This window comes from Macaca mulatta, chromosome 5 (assembly GCF_049350105.2).
Source record: "Macaca mulatta isolate MMU2019108-1 chromosome 5, T2T-MMU8v2.0, whole genome shotgun sequence".
Lineage (NCBI taxonomy): Eukaryota > Metazoa > Chordata > Mammalia > Primates > Cercopithecidae > Macaca > Macaca mulatta.
Genome location: NC_133410.1, coordinates 185,795,342 through 185,818,768, shown reverse-complemented (window position 1 = coordinate 185,818,768; position 23,427 = coordinate 185,795,342). Strand labels below are relative to the sequence as shown.

The 23,427-nt window shown below is 37.0% G+C and overlaps 1 protein-coding gene across 3 annotated transcripts in view; it reads right to left on the bottom strand.

Moving 5' to 3' along the window:
* NEIL3 (nei like DNA glycosylase 3) overlaps positions 1-23,427 on the bottom strand; it is a 53,576-nt gene that overhangs the window by 15,136 nt on the left and 15,013 nt on the right. For all 3 annotated transcript variants that reach the window (XM_001090459.5, XM_078002742.1, XM_078002741.1), the window contains exons 3-6: positions 12,230-12,364; positions 11,729-11,942; positions 8,202-8,276; positions 6,402-6,568 (exon numbers count right to left, since the gene is read on the bottom strand). In XM_001090459.5, the coding sequence (XP_001090459.3) occupies positions 6,402-6,568; positions 8,202-8,276; positions 11,729-11,942; positions 12,230-12,364 (591 nt within the window). The remainder of the gene's footprint in view (positions 1-6,401; positions 6,569-8,201; positions 8,277-11,728; positions 11,943-12,229; positions 12,365-23,427) is intronic.

Sequence of the window (23,427 nt, the reverse complement as noted above, 5' to 3'; positions counted from 1 at the left end):
CTCAGAATCTTTCCTTGGCCAAACTGACTGCATGCTCCTTGGTCCTTCCCAAGCAGAGAGGCTCCCTCTGTCTCTCATTCCCTCTGCTTGGTTCAGTCATACACGTCCTCTTTCTCTTCCTTGAACAACTCAGAGGCTTCATGCTTTTCTGGGTTACCGTCTTTGAATTTTCTCTCCCACCCTCAGATTGCTACAGGTCATCAGATCTTTTCAATAATGTCCTCCCCAGGGACTTATCTGCCACCCTATCAAAAAGGAGCCCTCTCCTGTCACTATCTGCTACTGTGGCTGATGCTCTTGAGAACACTAATCACCGCTTATCATTGCCTCGTGGCTTATACATGTCTGTAGAGACAGTTTTTTTTCTTTTCTTTTTTTTTTTGAGATGGAGTCTCGCTGTGTCACCAGGCTGGAGTACAATGGCGCGATCTCGGCTCACTGCGACCTCCCCCTCCCAAGTTCAAGCGATTCTCCCGCCTCAGTCTCCCAAGTAGCTGGGACTAGAGGTGCCCGCCACCATGCCCAGCTAATTTTTGTATTTTTAGTAGAGATGGGGTTTTCCATGTTGGCCAGGATGGTCTCCATCTCTTGACCTTGTGATCTGCCCGCCTCAGCCTCCTAAAGTGCTGGGATTACAGGCATGAGCCACTGTGCCCGGCTTTTTTTTTTTTTTTTTTTGGAGAGTCTCAATCTGTTGCCCAGGCTGGAGTGCAGTGGCGTGATCTCGGCTCACTACAACCTCCACTTCCTATATTCAAATGATTCTACTGCCTCAGCCTCCCAAGTAGCTGGAATCACTGGCACATGCTACCACGCCTGGCTAATTTTTTGTATTTTTAGTAGAGACGGCATTTTGCTATGTTGGCCAGGCTGGTCTGGAACTCCTTACCTCAGGTGATCCGCCCACCTTGACCTCCCAAAGCGTTGGGATTACAGGCGTGAGCCACCACACCCGGCCAAGTTTTTCTTAAAAAGATCTCCTCCCACTGGAATATAGTACTCTATAAATATTCAATAAATATAGGCTTAATGAACAAATTTTGCCCCTACATATTGATTACAACTGCTTTCTTGAAAATCACCTATTTCCTAGAGGTCCAATAAAATAGCCTTCTTCAAACTTCACCCTCTCTAACTCAGCTGAATTATTTTTAAATTTTTAAAATTTTAATCTTTTTAAAGACAGGAGTGCAGTGGAGTGATTATAACTCACTGTGATCTTGAACTCCTGGGCAGGTGATCCTCCTGCCTCAGCCTCCCAAGTAGGTGGGACAACAGGCATGCACCATCATGCTTGGCTAATTTTATTTTTATTTTTAGAGATGGAGTCTTGCTATGTTGCCCAGGCTGGTTTTGAACTCCTGGCCTCAAGCGATCCTCCTGCCTCAGCTGTCCAAAGTGTTGGAATTGCAGGCATGAGTCACCGTACCAGCTGACTCAGTTGAATTTAATTCTCTCCATCACTTCCCATCTTTGATCCTATAGCTCTGTTTCTTCTACCTCTCTTTAATGGGATCCTTTTCTTTTGATCATCAAAGTTAAGGCAACAGCAAGGCTCTCCATTGGACCTTTCTGCCTCCCTCCATGCATTCCCAGTGATCGCGAATACTATCAGATTTAGCTATCGTCTCAGACTACCCTAGGGTGGGAAATGGGGAGGGGCATAAAACACAAGTGGGGAACGGCAGTGCCTCTAAGGCAGCGGTCCCCAACTCTTTTGGCACAAGGGACTGGTTTTGTGGAAGACAATCTTTCCATCGGCGTGGTGGGCTTGGGTGGGGTGTGGGGGCGATCAGCAGGCTTAGGAGCTTGGCACCTAGATCCCTCGCATGCACAGTTCACAATAGGTTTCACGCTGCTATGAGAATCCAAGGCCCCCACTGATCTGGCACAAGGCGGAGCTCATGCGCTAATGTACTGATACCAGTACCGTTCTGTGACCTGGGGGCTGGAGACCCCTGCTCTAAGGTATCTCTGCATTTCTCAGTGGAAACAAGTCCTTGGCATGGGAAGCAATTGATTTTTCTTTGTCTAAACAAAGTAGATTAAAAAAAAAAAACCAATATAAATGTTAATAAAACTAAAAAGGAAGTTATGCAAAATAAAGTGGCATTTAAAGGCTTGAATAAAAAGCTGCTGTCCAGCTTCTATTTTAATCAATATATGATTGCTATTTCATTCAGTCTACTTTGAATCCTTCTTGGAGCACCAAAACTTCCCAGAAGCCCTCAAGAATATAGTTCTTTTGCTGAAACCAGAAATAATTTATTATCATGAAGCTTGCGGTAAGGGGCTTAAACAGGAAGCAGCTTAGACCCACCTTTTCTCTACTTGTTCTGTCTGTGGAGAGCCAAGGTCACCTTCATGGGTTCCAGCCTCCAAGGCTCTGGTCCCTACGGCTTTTCTATTAATTCTGTGAATTACTCCAATATTCATTTTGGCTACATGACCCATAAATTGCCATTTTTGTTTATGAGACGTTGAGGTGGGTTTCACTGTAGTCAAGACCTTCAAATTACGTTTTAAACATGACAACTACACAATCAGATTTTCCCCTGAACAAGTTTATCCTACCAAGACTAACCCATCACAGGTTTTCTTATGTCTCTCAAGTGCCCTCTAACTGCTCCATGCCCTCAAAAATTTCTGCCAGGTTACACGTGCTTAAAGAGTGGTTTGCAGACAGCACTAAATTCTCATTGACTGGCAACCAACTATTGCCACATTTCCAAACTAGATGGTTTCTAGAGACCTGAATATGTGCTCCTGAAGGAACAAAATATCCTCCCTGTGGGCGGCTTTCCAAATGTTTTCCCTGTGTACTTTCCCATGTGCTGTTTCGTCTTTCAGAAAATCCTTTTCCTACCTCTTGTCTTTGATGAATTACTATTTCTTTCTATACTAAACTCAAAGACCGCCTCTTTCAGAAAGACTTCCTTGTCCTTCCTAGGTAGACTTAAGTGTTTCTTCCTCCATACTTCCATTCCCCTTAGGATAAACAAGTCCCTTTACAGCAAGTCCATCACGGTGCTTTATCTATTTACCATTTACTTCTCACATTAGCCCTTGAGCACTTTGAGAGGCAGTGTTCTATTCTGTCTGTGTATTTCCAGTACCTGGCATACAGTAGGCCCTAATAAATAAAGTAAATAACAAAAAAAATGTAAAGTCCCTAATGGAAGGTAAAGACTACCTCCTTCGTTTTCTTTAAAGGAAATAATACTCACATACATAAATTATATTAGCTAGCAAATAATTAAGAACCAACAATAGGCGGGGCATGGTGGCTCACACCTGTAATGCCAGCACTTTGGGAGGCCAAGGCAGCCGGATCACTTGAGCTCAGGATTTGAGACCAACTTGGCCAACATGGCAAAACCCCATCTCTACTAAAAATACAAAAATTAGCTTGGCATGGTGGTGGGTGCCTGTAATCCCAGCTACTAGGGAGGCTGAAGCAGGAGAATCACTTGAACCAGGGAGGCGGAGGCTGCAGTGAGCCGAGATCGCGCCACTGTACTCCAGCCTGGGTGACAAGAGCGAGACTCTGAGACTCCGACTCAAAACAGACAAACAAACAAACAAAACTCAACAATAAATAGTATCAGTATTTAAAGTGTGATATGATCAGTGGAAACTGGAAAATTGGGGGAGGCCTTCATGAGGAGTTCAGTAAGCTTTCAGCGACGGAAGAAACAGGAGGATTTAAATAATTGGTAGTGGCCTTTTCAGACTTCAACTTAACTTGAAATGACTTTACATTAAAATGAGAAAATTTAGTCAACATAAAAAAGGTTCAAATACTCCTCTAGAAAATAAATGGGATGTACTTATTCACAGAAAAATCTAGGAACAGGGCATATCGTCCCGGTTTTCAAGCTTTTTAAAATATGTAAACATTTATTTCGCAGTGTATAGTTGGTTCATCAAACAAAGTTCCAAGCTGAGTGCCAATGTAGAAAACAGAATCAGGTCAGGAGGGAAGAGGGATTACAAGGCCCAGAACATTTTGAGCACGGCCTTCCCTAACTCATAGGTCTCTTTTGGGGAATTGTGGGGTCTTTGAAATCTAGTTTCAAAAGAACCTTTGACATTGACAAGTATTTATATGATAAATAACATAATTATTTGATAACTTTTTTAATCTCAAGAGATATCAATTCATAGAAAACCAATACAGAACATTAATCATTTATTCAGTAGACATATATTGAAGGTCTTCTATCTGCCAGCTATTGTGTTCAATGCAGTATCTAGTTATTTGGTCAAATAAATGTATACCTATATTATAAAAAAAGTTCCTGTTCATAAAAAATTATGAAAGTTCTTGCTCCTAAAAAAATGTATGAATGTTCATAAAAAATTAAAAAACCATAAGTGTGTTTTTTTTATATATATATATATTATTATCTAAATCTATTTCAGATGTCTATAATAGTAACGAGGGGTGAAGCAGATGAGTAGAAGATGTAGAGTGGTTTAGAGAAAAGTATTGGAGAACAAGAAGAGTGATGCAGAAAATGAAACACAAGGACACCAAGAGAAAGCACGCAGCTCTAGACATACTTATGAAGACATAAGCTGGGACTTCCTTTGCACACCAGCTCCCTCCCCTGTCCCCGAGCTCTACAGACATGATGGCCCCTCCCACCTCCTGGGTTTCCCACAGCCTAGTAGCGCCCTGAGTCTCTTCCTATGTCCAATCCTACGGTTTTGTTTCCTTTGCTTTTTCTTTCCTGCCCACTCTGTAGTTATAGGTATTTGCTGAAGCTCAGACCTTGGCTCATTTCCTTTTCCATTCTTAGTGAACTGAGAAGTTGGAATGCTTCAATCAACAGCACTGTGCCGACAGCCTCTCTCATCCTGGATCGCAGCCCCTAAGACACGTCTTCCTGGATATTCCACGGTTCTTTCCCATATCTAACACGCACTGCATCTGCACTGCTGCAGCCCATTTTCCCAGACCCACAATGTGAATATTTTTATCATTTGGTCCTGAAAACTTTTGCATTTTCCTACCTATCAAATCTGCCACAGTCCTTGTTGACTTTTAAAAAGTTTTACTAGGGTACTATGTCCAGTGACTTGACCCCAGGCTGGTAACCATCGTTTGCCCGTTACTCTGCACCAGCTTCTTTACATGCGTTTTCAGTCTCTTTGTTTTCCATGTTAACTGCTACAATCACCTAAAAGTCCTCAATGCGCTAATTTAGGAAAGACCGTTAACACCATTCCCCAAACTACTAATGACCACCACCATTTGATCACATCCTCCCTGTAAAACTAGCTTTTACTGTTCCACAACGTGGAGCCTCTGTTGGGGTTGGCCAGTATTCTCATCATCCCTCCACCATGCCATGTTTATTAATGATTCAAGGTTTGTGGCCATGCTCCTTTTTTCCAATTAAATACTGTTTGCTTTATCATTTAATTAAAATTCTATTTTTAAAAGTAAATTTCAAATGATACTTTTTTTAAAAGTACAGTAGGGAGAAGGGGGAAAAGAGTGGAACAAGGAGCTCCATTCAAATGATGCTTTCTTTGAGATCTTCCCAACCTTCCTGCACATGTAAACCTCTAATATCCCTGAACCCGTGCAGCATTTGATGTGCTTCATATCATACTGGTACTACTGGCTTAAAATCACACATACTGCTATGCAGCTGCTTTATACTGTATAATCTTTCTCTTAGATTTCCCCAAAAGGTCCTATGGCCTGTTACCAAGGTAACTGTACATTGGGGAAAAAGGAAACAATCAGACTTTTTTAGGATTATTGGACACTGGCTCTGAACTGGCACTAATTCCAGGAGACAAAAATGTCACTGTGATCCACCACCAGTCAGGTCAGGTGATTGATGGAGTTTTAGCTCAAATACCTCTCACAGCAAGTCCTCAAACCTGTCCTGCGGTTATTTCTCCAGTTCTGGAAGGCATCATTGGAAGAGACATACTCGGAAACTGGCAGAACCACCACACATGAGTGTAGTAAGTGGTCTTATTATTTCACCAACAAGACATATAATCTGTAAAAATCTCTTGCTCGTGTTTTATAATATTATTTCTAAGTGAAGCAGAGACTTTTGAAGGTAGTTGCATTTTTTTCCCAATTATTGACATCTCCAGGTACTCACTTTACAAACTAGGTTAAAGGTAAAGGCTACATATTATTCCCTGAGCCAGAGATTTTCTACCTAAATTCAGAACTGGTCCATAAATCACCTTTGGCTCCTTCAGGTTCTTTGGTGACGTTATTTACTATTTCCTTCCAAGGACTAAAATACTTTTGATTTATGTTCTCTTCTGAATAGCCTGACAGTTATTCAGTTATATTCTCTGATTATTAGCTTTTTAGTTAGATGGTTAGGGCAAATGGTATCCCTTTAAATTCAATATCTTACCATATGTCAACATGTTGAGGATTTTCTTTTTGACAGCGAGGACAGAAATATGTCATTCTGTTATTGTCCCCAAAGCGGCACACAGTTATTCTGCAGTAGCACTGACCACAATTAGGACGCTTGTAAACTTTATAGTGTTTAGAGACAGCAAGTCCTGCTTTACGGCACTAAAAAAAAACAAAAAAACAAAAAACAAAATATTCTGTTATCCACAAAACAGTGCTGCCAAGGAGCCAAAGACACAGTCTCGAAGGTCATCTCTGAAAATCATCTGTTAAAAATTTACATACGTTTGTACATATGTCAATATAATCTTTTCTTTCATCAGAGAAAAAGGTATTGACAAGATTTGGTAATACTTGTCAAATAAAATTTGCGTGAAATAAGTCATTTTATGACATTAGTATTCAAAATTGCTCTTTGCATAGCTTTATCCTCTTATCTAAATGAGATGTAAAAGTTCTATATTTAAAAATGTCTTTTACACTTTTAAGGCTTTTTTAATTAACCATAAGTATATCGTTAAAGGGAAAAGGCTAGATTAGCTTTAAATCTGGTTATTTTTAGAAGACTGAAACTGCTCACTCAGTTTCAACAACCAAAAAACTTACTTCTAGGGGACAAAATTCAGTAAGAGTATTTTCTTTGTTAACCTGAAAAGGACATTTTTTTTTTCTTTTTTAACCTTAGAGATTCAAAAAAAAAAAAAAAAAAAAAAAAGAAGGAAAGAAAATAAACATTCAAATACCATCCTAGCAGAGAATATATTCCATTTTGGTATAAATTCTACTTCAAAAGATATTTTGATATACTTTGTGAGTTTCATTCCACTCACAAATACTTAAGCCCCCTGCAAAGAAAATATCTTGGGTTTCCATCAGCAGTGTGAAAGTTTAAAAGCCCAGAAATACAGCTTACCATATATGAGCTGAAAATTACACAATTTATATTAATTTAAGGAAAGTATTGGAAGACCCAATTTAATCTGGGTGGAAATGGGCAGTTTTCTATGGTCATCTTTTTCTGGAGGAAGAAATAAGCAGATGCAATTTAAAAATAGCCATAGTTACTCAAGACAGATCTGCAGAGCAAGAGGTTCATTCACATTTTAGGCCAATTAATAAAGAATGCTACAATACCTGCCTTTCTGAACATAGTAAAAATGAAAATTTTGGATACAGAAAATGGACTGTGAAGAAAAGACGTATTTGTGATACTTTGCTTAAAAGATAAAATGTGTTTATTGAATTCTATATATGCATATAGTATATAACTTTCCACATTTATAAGTCAGCAAGTACTTCCTTTTCAAAACTGTGGTAGACAGAGAAACATTATTATCCCATTTTACAGATGAAGAAACTAAACTTAGATAAAGTTATCCAAATAATCTAAACCACACAGATAGTTAAGTGGCAAACTTGACTGAACCAAGGTCTACAGTCAGTGGCAAAGCCTGATGGAACTAAGGTTATCTGAAAGTGTTACTGTAGGTCGGCTTTTCTAGACTTTCTATATTTTATGTATCCAAAAATAGAAAAGGGTCTGTAAAATGCTAAAATGGCTGCTCCCAACTGGTATAAAGATAATTGAATATGATTATAGTTAGTCGAGTTTGAACTGACCTATGACCTAGAATTTCAAGATGTTAATTATACCCACATAATATCACTCTCCCTTAATGCACCTCCATGCTCTTTCCACTAGATGGCTATATACAGCTTTCACATTTTTTGGTGCAATCCAAAAGGAAACCACTGACATTTGACATTTTACATAGTTGAAAAATTTTGCTCTTACCCTGTAAAAGAGAATGCTGAAATCACGTATCATTTTCACAAGGTGATGGGTCTGTTCATCCGTTAATTGACAAACCTTAAAGTGGAAAAAACAGTGGAGCCCAGTTTCATGACTTGCTCATTACTGTAAGAAATAATATGCCTTGCCAATTCTGTGAAAGAGAACTGTAAATAGATTTTGAATACAGTTGACCTTTGAACAACATGGGTTTGAATTGCGAGGGTCCACTTATACGCAGATTTTTTTTTCCGCCTCTGCCATCCCTGAGACAGCAAGACCGACCCCTCCTCTTCCTCCTCAATCTATTCAATGTAATGATGATGAGGAGGAGGATCTTATGATGATCGACTTCCACTTAATGAATAGTAAATATAATCCTTACGATATTCTTTTGTTTTTTTTAGAGACATGGTCTCACTCTATTGCCCAGGCTGGAGTGCAGTGGCGCCATCATAGCTCACTGCAGCTTCAAACCCCTGGATTCAGCCATTCTTCCGCCTCAGCCTCCCAAGAAGCTGCGACTGCAGGCGCAGACCACCACACCTGGCTCTTACAATATTCTTAATAACAATTTTTCTCAAGCTTACTTTATTGTAAGAATACATATGTAACAATAAAACATACAGAATATGTGTGAACTGTGTTATCAGTAAGGCTTCTGATCAACAGTAGACTATTAGTAGTTACGTTTTTGAATAGTCAAAAATTGTATATAGATTTTCAATGGGGGGTGGTTAGCACTCCAGTTCCTGTGTTGTTCAAGAGTCAATCGTATATGCATATCTTCTAGAGCTCTATTTCTCACGGATCTATTTAGTATCATTAACAGTAATTTTATTTTGAACTGATAATATTACTGACAAAAACACGATTCCTATTTATACATTTTAATTATAAATTCAAGCATTTATTGAATATTTATTCTGTATGAGACGCCTTCAAAGTCTCAGCATTGTGTATCAGACACCTTGAAAGATCTTGCTGGACTCGAAAAAAAAAAATTACCAAGAACAATATAAAACAGAAAGAAGGGAAAGGAAAATAGGCACAAGAATAGATGACCACCAAGGTCACGATCGAGCTTTAAAAAAGATATGCATTTATATACATGCATTAATATCAAAGTACTTATTAACACATGGAAGAGCTCAGACACAGACCTTACTGAAGAACTTTTTTCTGACACAGCCTAGCATAAATCTCAGTGTTACCCTTGTAGAATTATTATTTGGCACATGTGCTATCAATGGTAATCCCAAAAGAAACCGTCTGATGCCTCGTGCTTGTTGTCTGTGTGTGAATATGACCCTTCAACGACACAGGTTTGAACTGAGCAGGTCCACTTAGATGTAGATTTTGTCCAGTCAAACATGGATGAAAAATATAATATTTGTGAGATGTGCAGCCTGCATGAGCGTAGGGCTGACTTTTTGTATAGCAGTCTCCCTAGGGCCAACCACAGGACTTGAGTATGCGTGGATTTGGTAAAGGCAGTACTGGAACTGATCCCCTGTGTATACCGAGGGAAGGCTGCATATAAACAGACACATACATGTACAAAGAAAATCATTTATCAGTGACTATAAAAGTGAAAATCTAATCAACATAGTCATCCTGAAAGTATTATAAATATTCCTCAGTTGTTCACTTAAACTTTAAAACTCGCATGCATCCAAAGCATTTATTACTTTCCATATCTTACATACTGTATTAAGTCACACCTTGAAAGGTTAAACTGCACTTTTTCAGTAATTTTTGTACACGTGCTTTTAAGAAGCCAATAGCTAAACTTCAAAATTTTTTTTTTTTGAGACAGAGTCTCGCTCTGTTGCCAGGCTGGAGTGCAGTGGTGTGATCTCTGCTCACTGCAACATCTGCCTCCCGGGCAGTGATTGTCCTGCCTCAGCCTCCCAAGTAGCTGGGACTACAGGCGTGTGCCACCATGCCCAGCTCATTTTTGTATTTTTAGGAGAGACGGGGTTTCGCCATGTTGGCCAGGATGGTCTTGAAGACCTCTTGACATTGTAATCCACCCATCCTGGCCTCCCAAAGTGCTGGGATTACAGGCATCAACCACCGTGCCTGGTCAATGTCATTACTTTTTAAACCCCCAGGCATTATGGGTAAATTATCTTTTCCTAGATGGATGGCTGGCTGGATGCAGAGATAAAAAGTAAATTATCCGTGCATCACAGATAACAAGAATACCCTGGGTTCTTTTTTTCAAAAACATCTTTCATCGAGGTCTAAGTGATTTTTAAAAAGCTCACTCTTGTTAAAGTTCTGTTTCATTACTTCCATACTGAACTCACTTGTTCCAAGTATCAAAAAGCAGAATCTAATCTAGACCTATCATTACCTGGCTTCTTTTAAAGCTTAATTCCTACTAATTTTGGTATGACTAAAACTATCTAGTAATTATCTACGCAAAGTAAACAAATAACCTGGGTTTATGTAAATATTTATTTACTTAATAGAGTGTTTATGTAAATATTTATTTAGTTAATAGTTTAGTTAATAGAGTGAATTATGTACAAAATAATTCAGCTAAAAGAGCTAAAAAATTAATTTAGTTAGTAACAACAGGTCTTGATAAAAGCCCTAATGTAGAGGTCTTTCCTAGAAAAAAATGTATGTATTCTACCTGGGTTTGGGTTCCCACCTCTCTTACCCTCTTAGAACATTGCCGTATTCGTCGCCATTCCCTTTTCTACAGGTGGAACCTCTGCCCTTCAACCACTTTTTATTTATTTTTTTTTTTTACAACATATAAATAAGTTCAAGTCTCTCTAGTTGTAGAACAAGAAAAAAACAAAGTAACAAACTCATGTCTTGTCCTGGTATCCTCTCTAGCAGGTCAATATTTTCCCTTCACTCTGGCCTATGTGAACAAGGGCTCTGCATTTTGTTTCCATTTCCTCACTGATCACTTATTCCTTGGACCCTGCTGCCTGCCTTCCACTGCTATCCTTACACTACAACAGCAGCTTCTAATGTCACCAACAGCTGTAATCAGGAATACACGAATGTGTGCAGAACATGTACTTAATATGCCAGAGAGAAAATAAGTTGTGAGTTAGCTCATTCACATCTTCCACAAATATTAATATGTAATGCCTACCATACACCACAGGCCACGTTCTAGATGTTGGGATACTTCAGTGAACAAAGCCTTGTTTTCTTTTGAGACTGTGTTCTAGGAGAAGGAGACAGCTTTTAAACCATCAGGATAATAAGTAAATAGGTTATGTTTGAAAGGGATACCTGGTATGGAGAGAACAAAAAGCAGGGCAAGTTAAGGAAGACTGAGAGAGTGAAATGTGGAGAGGGAGGGTGTGCACAAGGCTACTGTACGTGCGGTGGTCAGAGCCGGCTGCACCGAGAAATTGACCTGGGTAGATGTGGGAAGCGGGACACCTGAAGTTTGTGGAGACTGTGTTACTGCAATGCAGAGTTAAGGCTTCCACATTGGCTCCTTCACAGTGCTGAAAACTCAAGAGATAATTTAAAAAATACTTAAAACCTACTTTAACAGCTGGGTGGAGACCACTGTCAAAGAGAGCTTCATTTTTGATGATGTTCCCTACTCCAGGCAATACGTTCTGATCCATTAGCACATCACCTAGCATCCGGCCTTTCTGTTTCTTAACTTCATTTTCCGCTCTCAAGAAACTAAATTCAGGTGAACATACATCTAATTCTTTCATCATTCCTACTCTCCGTTGGCTTTCCATTGAGTTTCTATAGAAAGGAATACAAAACACATTAATCATAAGTCTGGTTATAATTTCACAAAGTGCCATTTAAAACGAGCTTTGCTATAAGCACTTTATGTTAATCAGGGTATAAGAGTTAGATATGCAAACAACAAAGATCTTACAAATTATATTATCTGAAGGCTTCTTTAAAATGAGGTTTCATCAATTACAAACTATTTATTTATTTGTTTCTTTAGTCACACATGTGACATCCCAAACCATGCTCTGCAGTACTGCGGCTTAAGTACTTTTATTTATTTCTTTTTTTACCTGAGTTCAACTGATGAGTCAAAGAAACAAATCAAATCTTTGGTGAGCTGCACTTCCAAAACAGGAGAAGCTCCATTTTTATATTTACACTCAAGTGGATTAATCATGATGGAGCCTTTCATTCCGAAATGAATCCTGAAACAAAATCAAACCCATTTTTGAGTGGCAGAAAGTATATCATTTATCAAGCTTTTTCCCTGTACTATCATTTTTTTGGATTATAAGCAAACAAATGTTAGTCAGGATAGGCACTTTTAAAGGGCAGAAACCAGTAGTAAGATTATTATCTATTTTTCTCTCATGACTTTGTATCCTTATAAAGATAGAAGACATGACAATCAGTTTTTCAAGTCAAAAGTAAAATAACTTCTCAGAGAAATAATAAGGTACCAACACTAAGCCCAAGAAAATACACCCCTGCTCCTCTTTTCTTGTCAGACGAAGTATCTTTTATTCACGGAACAGTCTAGCATCTCTTGGCATTTTCTCAGATTCAAAGGCTTGGGATGAGATAAGGCTAAGTTTAAGTTGCCTATAGTTTGTGTTTTCATAAATTCTACAAAGCCACTAATATTCAAATTCCTTATTTCTAACCACAGTGGACTGGAAATATTTACCTATTGCAAAATAATATCTATGGTTTAAGACACTCTCTTCCCCCTTGTTTTGCACTAAGAAATGAAACAATTTTTTTATTTTTGCAAAATCTTATGTATCAAAAAAAGAGAGAGAACAAGTCAAAATACTATTGTCTTCAATTCTTTTCATTTTCTTTTACCTTTATATGTATTGGGAAGAGGAGATTTATAAATATTGACGGTTAAGTTGAAAGCCACAATGCAGTGATGAAAAATTCATAACCTTTCAGATTTTATAGGATTGATTAGCATGTCCAGTTTTTTTTTTTAAAGCAGTTCTGTAAGATCTCTGATGATGAAGATCAAAAATGATTCTCAAGATGAAATACTGTGTTCCACCTTTCAAATCCTGCTCCTTATAGCTTTGTTGAGTTAATAAATATGGCTCTTTTGGCAGCAAATGTTACTGCTCTGTGCTTCTAATTGCAAAGCACCATGTTATAGTATTGTACAAGGTTAACCAGCCTAACTTTAAAAATGTGGGTTTTAAACTCTGTGTGCCCTGCTATCAATCATAAATGCATTTTGCATGCCCCATAGTTCTTGACAGGAAAAATGTGTGCCTGTAAGTACTCCATAATTTAGCTTACGGAGGTGCAACCCCAGTGAAAGGTGTACAACTGTCATGCCCAGAAGCCATCATATCTAAAATCTTTTCAGCTGCATGGCTCATAAAGTGGATTCTAAATCACTTTCTATAATGAAACCACATCCACATAAAAAATCTCAAAGGTTAAGACCCAATTCAAATGCAGGAGTAGCCCCAGCAAGAACCTTAGATCAAATAAGTATGGCTCTGTCTTATAAATCTATTCATTTTTAGGAAAAAAGTGCATAAAATGTTTACTTTATTTTTATTTATTTTGTTTTATTCAATAGTTAGATATTATAATTGAGCACCAATAAACCAACACATCTCATGGGTTTATTACTAAGTACCTTTGATCTTAAACTACAAAAAATATATCAGTATTATGAAAATATTTGAGGCAGAGTAAACATCTATACTGCAACAACAATTGATACTGATTTTTGTTTTAAAACCAGTACATTGGCCCATACTACATAAAGAAAAGACATTTGTAGGATTTCATTTGCTTTTCAAGATTCCTTATAATTTATTAGTTCAGGAAAATTTTATCAGATCCTTATTTCTATTTCAAGCTCCTTCTACCAACGTAAAAGGTTACCTGAGACAATTCATTCTGCGTAATAGAAGTCTACCTGCCAACCACAGTTGCCTGGTCCAAGGGTGGGCATTAGGCTTATCCTGAACAGGTCTCTGCCGTTTTCTCAGATCCTGTGCCTTTGATACAGGTGATTCAGAAATGGACACCTGTCCCAAGCGAGATCCATCAGTATCCAAGCTGGATTCATCAGTTTTTCTGATAAATTTAAAGATGCAGGACCCAGGGAGATCCTGTTAGCATTAAGAGATCTAATATGAAAGCTGTCTCTGGGAATGATTCTCATCGTGAGCCCCAGCAAAGCAAAGGAAGGTCTCTCTGCAGAGAGGAAGACTACAGAAGATTTCGGTGAGGAACAGAGTGAAGAAATGAAGAGAATCCTAATGGCTTTTAGTCTTTGCTTGCTCTAGTTCTCCTTGAAACCTGTCTGTATTCTCTTCAGGTTTTGTAAGATACTCCATATGATTTTTTAAATTTTAAAAAGTTTTTGGTACCAAAGTCAACAAAAGATAATAAATAATTATTGAATTTGCTAGAGTTGGGCTTCTGTCACTTGCAACCAAGTTCTAATACGAAAATTGTGCCCAAACTAAAAATTCAATTAATAGTAAGAAAATTCCTCTCATTAGAAACAGCTTCCTAAATAAACTAGTAAATAAGCCCTGATCCTATTTTAAGAATCAGCTGTATTCTCCCAGCTATCACTGTCAGAATAATCTGAACATCCTTAAGCAAGCACAAACAGCATAAACAAAGCAGTACTGTCACAGTTTCACATTAATGACAACTACATTTTGCAAATAAGGCAATTGCCTATAAAAATTTTCAAGTGATCAGAAGTGTCCTAAGGGTAATAAAGAGTGTAAAATGTAGAATATAATAGTGTAAAACCTATGCTGGGAATTTGAAAAAAGAGAATGTAAAAAGATACAGTTTTAACAAAGCTAAAAAAAAAAAAAAAAAGGAGTTCTGCTTCTACTTAGAATACAGAAGGCTGAAAGTGAACATAGCTACCACTCCAACAAGGATAAAAAAAAAAATCACATTATCTACAAAATCATACATTTTTTAAAGCCCATCAGAGACATGGGATTGCAATGCAACCAGGTAAGCTACATTCCAAAATGTGACAAGCCCCTCCATGGAAAGGAAAGTCAGAATACACAAATTGCTTCACCTATGGCAGAGCACAAGAGGAAGAGAAGGCTACCATACAAATGGGAAGGCAGAAAACTGCACAATTTTCAACAAACTTTTAGATACCGAATGTGGGCTGGTGTGACAGTTTAGAATCCCTGGAACTCCAGCCACAAGGAGAGTACACACTCGTGGGCCCATGTGAAAGATATGAGTGACAGCAAGAAACCTGAACGAGCTGCTCATGCTGGCATGACCTCTGTCTTCATGAAACTCTGTCTGCTTCTTGGACACTTTTTTCAGACGAAGCCAAAGTCTTTTTAAAAAGTCTTTAAGCTTCTAGGGCCAAGGGAGAGGTAGAAACAAAGATCGTATCTGTCCTTGAGGGAGGAACAGGAAACTTCCTCTGCCCAGACAATATGTCTCATACTGAATAACAACCATAAGCAGTCTGCTACAGGAGAGCAGCAGGAAACCCTTCGGCCACCCAGCCCAGGCAAAGGTACCCTGGCCTGTTGAGGGTGAGGTAGAAGCAAAAGTCATCTGTCCCTAGAGTTGAAACAGAAAATCGGCTTTGGCACAAAATACTGTGATGATACAAAGAGAAATCCGCTCCCACTAAAAGAGAGGGAAGAAGCTCTCAGACCCAAGTACACCCACAGAAGCAAGGCAGAGCTTGGCTGCCATAGGAGGGCAAGCGACAGTAACCCTAAGAAAACTGCGACCTTGAGTTCTACATACACAAAGGCCTGCCCAAGTCTCAAGCTAGTCCAGAAGTAAAAATCCCCACTATCTCCATCATGAGCCTCCCACTAAGTCACAAAGCAACAGCAGCCTACATGGTGGAGAGGTAAGAACATGGAGAGACTTTCTCTGTGACGTGAATATGCAAGATGTGCTGAAAGCTGACAGTCGAGCAGCAACAGAGAAACCATCCACTGCCAACCCAGTCCACACACAAGGCATAAAGTAGCAGTAGCAGCTGGAGTTTTGAGTTGTTGGTGCACTGAAGACAACCCAAACAAAGCAAAACTCAAACCAAGGTCAACTACTTTACTAGACTCACTCAATCCCTGACACTAATGACTAATAGAAGAAGCATGACTGTTTCTGAGCTTAAATATTATTTAGCTCTTATTTGTCTATATATGGTGTCTGGGATTTAGCTTTTCGTCTTCTATAGACAATGTCTAGGATTCAAAAAAAATTATAAGACACATATATATATACAAAGATTAAAAAAGTATCAAGAGGTAAAGATATCAAGAGATAAAGCAGTCAACAGAGCCAGACCCAAAGATGCACCAGATGTCAGACCTATGAGACAGGTGATTTAAAAGTAATGTTAAATTAATTTTAAACTTAAAATATTGATTCTTAATCAAATTTTATATTGTATGCTAGTTATTAATATGTTAATGATTTAACACATGTAAGGATCTAGTATAAAGGCACTTGAACAGGTGTGATATTTCAGCAGAGAAACAAAAGTACATGACAGCAGGGATAAGACATTTCTTCAATAAGCAGACCAGCAGACTGCACAGAGCAGAGGAAAGAATAAGTTAACTTTAATATAGATTAATAGAAATTATCCAAACCTAAGAAAGAGAAAAAAAAGATGAAAAAGATAAAACAGAGCATGTTCCTTAAATATGCCTGGAGTTTTCTTTCTTGAGAGGTTTTAGACTATCAACTCATTTAAAACTTAAAAAAAACCTCGTATTATTTACTTTTCTAGAGTAGGTTTTGATAATCTGTGTCTTTCAAGGAATCTGTCCATTTATTTTAGTTGTTGAATTCATGGACATAAATTTGTTATGTAATATACAGTGTCCTATTTCTATTCAAATAACAACTTGAGGATCTGCAGTAATGCTCCCTTTGTCATTCCTCATAGCGTTTATTTGTGAGCTGTATTGTCCAGTATGGTAGCCACTACCCACATGTGGCAAATGAGCACTGGAAATGTGATTAGTTCAAATTAATGTGTACTCTAATTATAAAATACACAGCAGATTTTGAAGACTTAGTATAAAAAAAGAATGTTACATAGCTTATCAATAATTGTTTATATTGTTTATATGTTGAAATATTTTGCATAGGTTAATAAAATACAATATTAAAATTGATTTCTTTTTGCTTTAGTTAATGCGGCTATTGGAAGATTTTAAATTATATATGTCTCCCATGTTTACACTGGACTGCATTGAGCTAAAAGTTTATCATTTTTATTACACTTTTCAAAGTACCAATTTTTGGTGTCATTCATTTTTATTATGCTTTTCAAAGAACCAATTATTTGCTTCATTGATTTTTTTTCTCTATTGCTTTCATTTTTAAATTCCATTGATTTCTGTTCTTATCTTCATTATTTCTGTCCTTCTGTCTGTTTTGGGTTTAATTACTTCTTATTCTTCTAGTTTTTTTATATGGAAGCTTAAATCTTAGAGAACTTTATTTATTTATAATAAACATTTAATGCTAGAACATTCCCTCAAGCATTGCTTTAGCTGTGTCCTACAAATTTTGATCTGGTGTTTTAATTTTCATTCAATTCAAAATATGTTCTAACTTCCTTGGTGATTTATTTGACACATGAGTTTAGAAGCACAATGATGTCCAAATACTTAAAATTTTTCAGCCAGGTGCAGTGGCTCACGCCTGTAATCCCAGCACTTTGGGAAGCCAAGGCAGGTGGATGACCTGAGGTCAGGAGTTCGAGACCGGCAAGGCCAACATGGTGAAACCCTGTCGCCACTAAAAATATAAAAATTAGCCAGGCATGGTAGCAGGCGTCTGTAATCCCAGCTACTCAAGAGGCTGAGGCAGGAGAATCACTTGAACCCAGAAGGTGGAGGCTGCGGAGAGCTGAGATCGCTCCACTGTACTCCAGTTTGGGCAACAGAGTGAGACTGCATTTGAAAAAGAAAAAAAAAAAAAAAGAAAGATTTTTCTAGGTATCTCAATAATTTCTAGTTTAATTCTGTTGCAGTCAGGATTCTTTCAGGATGTCAATACTTTTAAATTTGTTAAGACTCATTTTGTTGTCCATAATCTGGTCAATCTTGCTGAGTGTTCCATGTGCACTTGAAAAGCAGTGTTGTTGGGTGGAATGTTCTCTACTCGTCAGTTAGGTCAAGACGGCTGATAGTGTTGCTCAGGTCTTTTATCCTTAATGATTTTTGCCCACTTGTTCTATCAGTTACTGACAAGAGAGTGTTGAATTATTCAACAATATTAGTTTCTCTTTGCCCTTTCCATTCTAGCAGTTCTTGCTTTACGTCTTTTGAATTTCTATTAGGATTACTATATTTTCTTGATGAATTAACCCCTTAATCTTTATTTAATGTCCTTCTTTACACCCAGTAATATTCCTTGATCTGATAACTACTTTGCTTTTATTCTAGCTACTCCAGCTTTTTTTTGATAAGTGTTTCCATAGTATTTCTGTTTCCATCCTTTTATTTTAACCTGCATCCTTATATTTCAAGTGGTTTTCTTATAGGCACGTTATAGTTGGGTCTTGTGTTTTTATTCAGTTAATTTCTGCCAAATAATTGGGATGGTTAGATTATTTACATTTAATGTGATTTTAATGCTTTGATTTAAATCTACTATGTTACTATTGTTTTCTATTTTTTCCATCTGTTCTTTGTTCATCTTTTAATGCCTTCTTTTGGATTGAGCGTTTTTAAAACTTACATTTTATCTCCATTAGCAGCTTATTACTTTTACCACTTTTTGAATTTTTTTTTTAGTAGTTGCTCTAGGTTTTATAATACACATCTTACACTGTGGTAAGTGTAACTTCAAATGATATGCAAAACGTATATTGCAACAACCTTAAAGTAGTGTACCATCATTTTCCTATCTCGTTATTTGTACTACTGTTGCAATGCATTTTTACTCTGACATATGTTATAAAGTCCACAATAAATTGTTATTATGCTTGCTTTAGATATAGAACATAAAAGAAAAACATCTTTAAAATTACTTCCAAGTTTCCCATTCCCAGTTTTTTCTTTCTGTAGATTCAGATTTCTATCTGTTATTATATCCCTTATGCTGGAGAGACTTTTAACTTTTCTTGCACTGTAGGTCTCCTGGTACTACATTCTCTTAGTTTCTTTGTTTTTTTTCAAAAGAGTCTTTATTATACCTTCATTTTTAATAGACATTTTAGATGCATTTAGAATTCTGAGTTGAGAGGTTTTTCTTTCAGCAAACATTGCTCGGTTGTCTTCTGTCTTATACAATTTCTGTAAATGTATTTATTAGCTTCATTCCTTTGTATTAATTTGTAATGTTTCTCTGCTTCCAGCATTTTCTCTTCGTCTTTGGTTTTTAGCACATTGGCTAGGTATGTGTAAGGGACATTTGGTTTGGTTTGAGGTTCTTTTGCTTCTTGGATCTGTGGTTTGTTTAGAAAATTCTTGGCCATTTAAATCCAAAGATGTCTTCTGTTCTTTCTTTCTTCTAGGATGACAGTTACAAGAATGTTAAATTATGTAACCTTGTTCCATAGCTTTGTTAATCCTGCACAATTCTTGGCCATTACTTCTTTTAAAAATGTCTTCAGTTTTGTTTTTTTCTCTTTCCTTCCTGGAACTCCAAATATGTTAGACCAGTTGATGTTATACCAATAACAAATCTACACAAATGTTCTGGAATATCAGATGAAACTCATTTGGAGGCCATCATTACCCTAATACCAAAATTAGACAAAGGCAGTAACAGAAAAATAACACTATAGTGCAATACCTCTCATGAAGACACATGCAAAAGTGCTCAATAAAATATTAACAAATTGAATCCAGAAACATATAGAAAGGATAATGTATCATGACAAAGTGGAGTATATTCCAGGAATGCAAGGCTCATTCAAACTTTAAAAATCAATCAATGTAGAATTCCACAAATAAACATATGAAGAAAGGCAATATGAAGATCTCAATAGATGCAGAAAAACTACTTGAAAAATTCAACAAATTAGAAATAAAAGGGAAATTTTTTGATTTAATAAAAGAAAATAAAGCTAATATCATAGACAACAAGACAAACTTATTTGCTCTTACCACTACTACTCAACATCATGCTGGGGTTCCTAGCAAGTGCAATAAAACAAGAAAAAGAAATAAAAGGCATATAGGGTGTGCGGGACAAGGCGAGGGAGAGTATTAGAACAAACACCTAATACATGCGAGGCTTAAAACCTAGATGACAGGTTGATAGGTGCAGCAAACCACCATGGCACATGTATACCTAGGTAACAAACCTGCACATTCTGCACATGTACTTAGAACTTGCCCAGTATATTTTTTTTTTTTTAAAAAGGCATATAGATTAGAAAGGAAAAAATAAAACTGCTTTAGTTCACAGATGATATGATTATTTACATAGAAAATGCTAAAAGTATACAAGAAAAAGCTACTAGAACTATAATGAGTTTAGCAAGTATATTAGTCCCTTTTTGCACTGCTATAAGGAACTTCCCCGAGACTGGATAATTTATAAAGGAAAGAGGCTTAATTGACTTGCAGTTCCACATGGTTTGGGAGGCCTCAGGAAACTTACAATCATGGTGGAAGGTGAAAGGGAAGCAAGGACCTTCTTCAGATGCCAGTAGGAGAGAGAAGAGAAAGAGAAGGGGGAAGAGCCCCTTAAAAAACCACAGGATCTAGTGAGAACGCACTCACTATCACAAGAACACCATGGGGGAAACTGCCCCCATGATCCAATCACCTCCTTCCCTCGACACATGGGGACTACATGCCCCCCACACGTCAACACGTGGGGATTACAATTCAAGATAAAATCTGGGTGGGGACACAGAGCCAGATCATATCAGCAAGGTTGCAGGATACAAGGTCAATATACACACAAAAATTGTATTTCCATATTCTGTGAATGAACAATTAGAAAGTCAAACTTTAAAAACATACCCTCTACAATAGCACCAAAAAAACTCACTTAGTTACAAATGTAAAATACATCCGAATCTGAAAATTATGAAATACTGATAAAGAAATGAAGGAAGATCTAAATACTTATTAATGTATACTGAAAGAAATGAAGGAAGATCTAAATACTTCTTAAAATATACTGTGTTCATGGAGTGGAAGACAATAATGTTAACATGTGAATTATCACCTAATTGATCTATAGATCCAACACAAGGCCAATCAAAATGCCAGAAAGAATTCTGTAGAAATCAACAAGCTAAGTCTAAAATGTAGAAAGATAACTAAAATAACAAAAACAATTAAAAAAAAAAAAAGAATAAAGTCAGAGGACTGACACAACTTAATTTAAACTGACATTAAGACAGTGTATTACTGGTGAAAGGACAGACACAAAAAATGATAAAAGAATATCATTTTATCTGATATTCTTCTCAATGGAGAGTTCAGAAATAGACCCACACATATGTGGTCAACTAATTTTCAACAAAGTTGCAAAGAAATTCAATGGAGAAAGGATAATCTCTTCAACAATGGTGCTGGAAAATACACACGCAAAAAGACAAAGTCAACTCCTGCCTTGTACCATATACAAAAAAGAACTCAAAATAGATCATAACCCTAAACAGAAGAACTAAGTCAATAAAACTTCCGGAAGAAAACAAACAAGGAAATCTTGATTAATTTGCATTAGGCAAATATTTCTTAGACTGGTCACAAAAAGTATGAATGAACCATGAAAGAAAAATTGGATAAATTAGGTTTCATCAAACTTAAAAGTTTTTAATCTTCAAGAGACATGGTTAAGAAAATGAAAAGAAAAGCCACCGATTGGGAGAAAATACTTGAAAAACATGTATCTGATAAATGGCTTACATCTAGAATATATAAAGAATACTATAACTCAGTAATACTAAAATATATCCAATAAAAAGAGAAAAAATTAATAGACACGTCACCCTACAAAATACACAAATAGCAGATAAACACTTTGCATCAGATATCATTAGTTAGTAGGGAGAAGAAAATCAAAATCATAATGAGATACGCTGTACACCTATTAGAATAGCTAAAATTAAAACGACTGACAATACCAGATGCTGGCAAAGGTGCTGAGTAACTGAAATTCTCATACTCTGCTGGTAAGAATGCAAAATGGTACCACCACTTTTAAGAACAAATTGGCAATTCCTCTTAAAGTCAAACATATACTTACCAAATGACTTAGAAATTTTTTTTTTTTTTTCTGAGACAGAGTCTTGCTCTGTCGCCCAGGCTGGAGTGCAGTGGTGCGATCTCCACTCACTGCAAGCTCCGCCCCCCAGGTTCATGCCATTCTCCAGCCTCCCGTGTAGCTGGGACTACAGGCGCCCGCCACTGTGCCCGGCTAATGTTTTTTTGTATTTTTAGTAGAGATGGGGTTTCACTGTGTTAGCCAGGATGGTCTCGATCTCCTGACCTCGTGATCGGCCCATCTTGGCCTCCCAAAGTGCTGGGATTACAGGCGTGAGCCACCGCGCCCGGCCATGACTTAGAAATTCTAATCCAACGTATTTATCCAAGACAAGTGAAAATATATGTCCACACATATATGTCATATGTATGTGAATATTCATAGCAATTTTAATACTAAAAACTTGAAACAATCCAAATGTCCATCATCTGATGAATGAATTAACAAAATATGGTACATTCATATAATGGGAGACTACTTAGTAAAAGAAAGTACCACTGATACTTCAAACGATATGAATGAATCTTAAAGTATTATACAGAGTAAAAGTACACTTCTATTTCCCCTAACATGTTATGTGACAGTACAGAAACTATGTTGAAGCTGTAAAACTATTTTATAAGTAGTATATGATGGATTCAATAAAGACATTTCAGCAAACTAAAAAGAATCATTATATTATCTCTTGCATAACTGATTTGAGGTTCATACTCACTTAAACCCCAATAAATTATAAAATCAATCATGTATAAGGCATTTCTAAAATGGCAAAGCCTCCAAAATATCTCAAATATAGTTTCTAGTCTCTGAGCACATATAAGTGCAAAAGCCAGAGGGAGTAAATCACAAACTAGAAACAGCAAATAGTCTTGGAAAAATATATTTATTTATCTATCTATCTGTTTTTTGAATTTTAGTCCAAAATGCCCAGCTATGTCCATTTTGATTAAAATGATAGCTTAAGTGTGAGTGCAGCTGGGTGAACATGCATATAAATATTTGCACACATTATACTGGCAATGTGGCAATATATGAATCC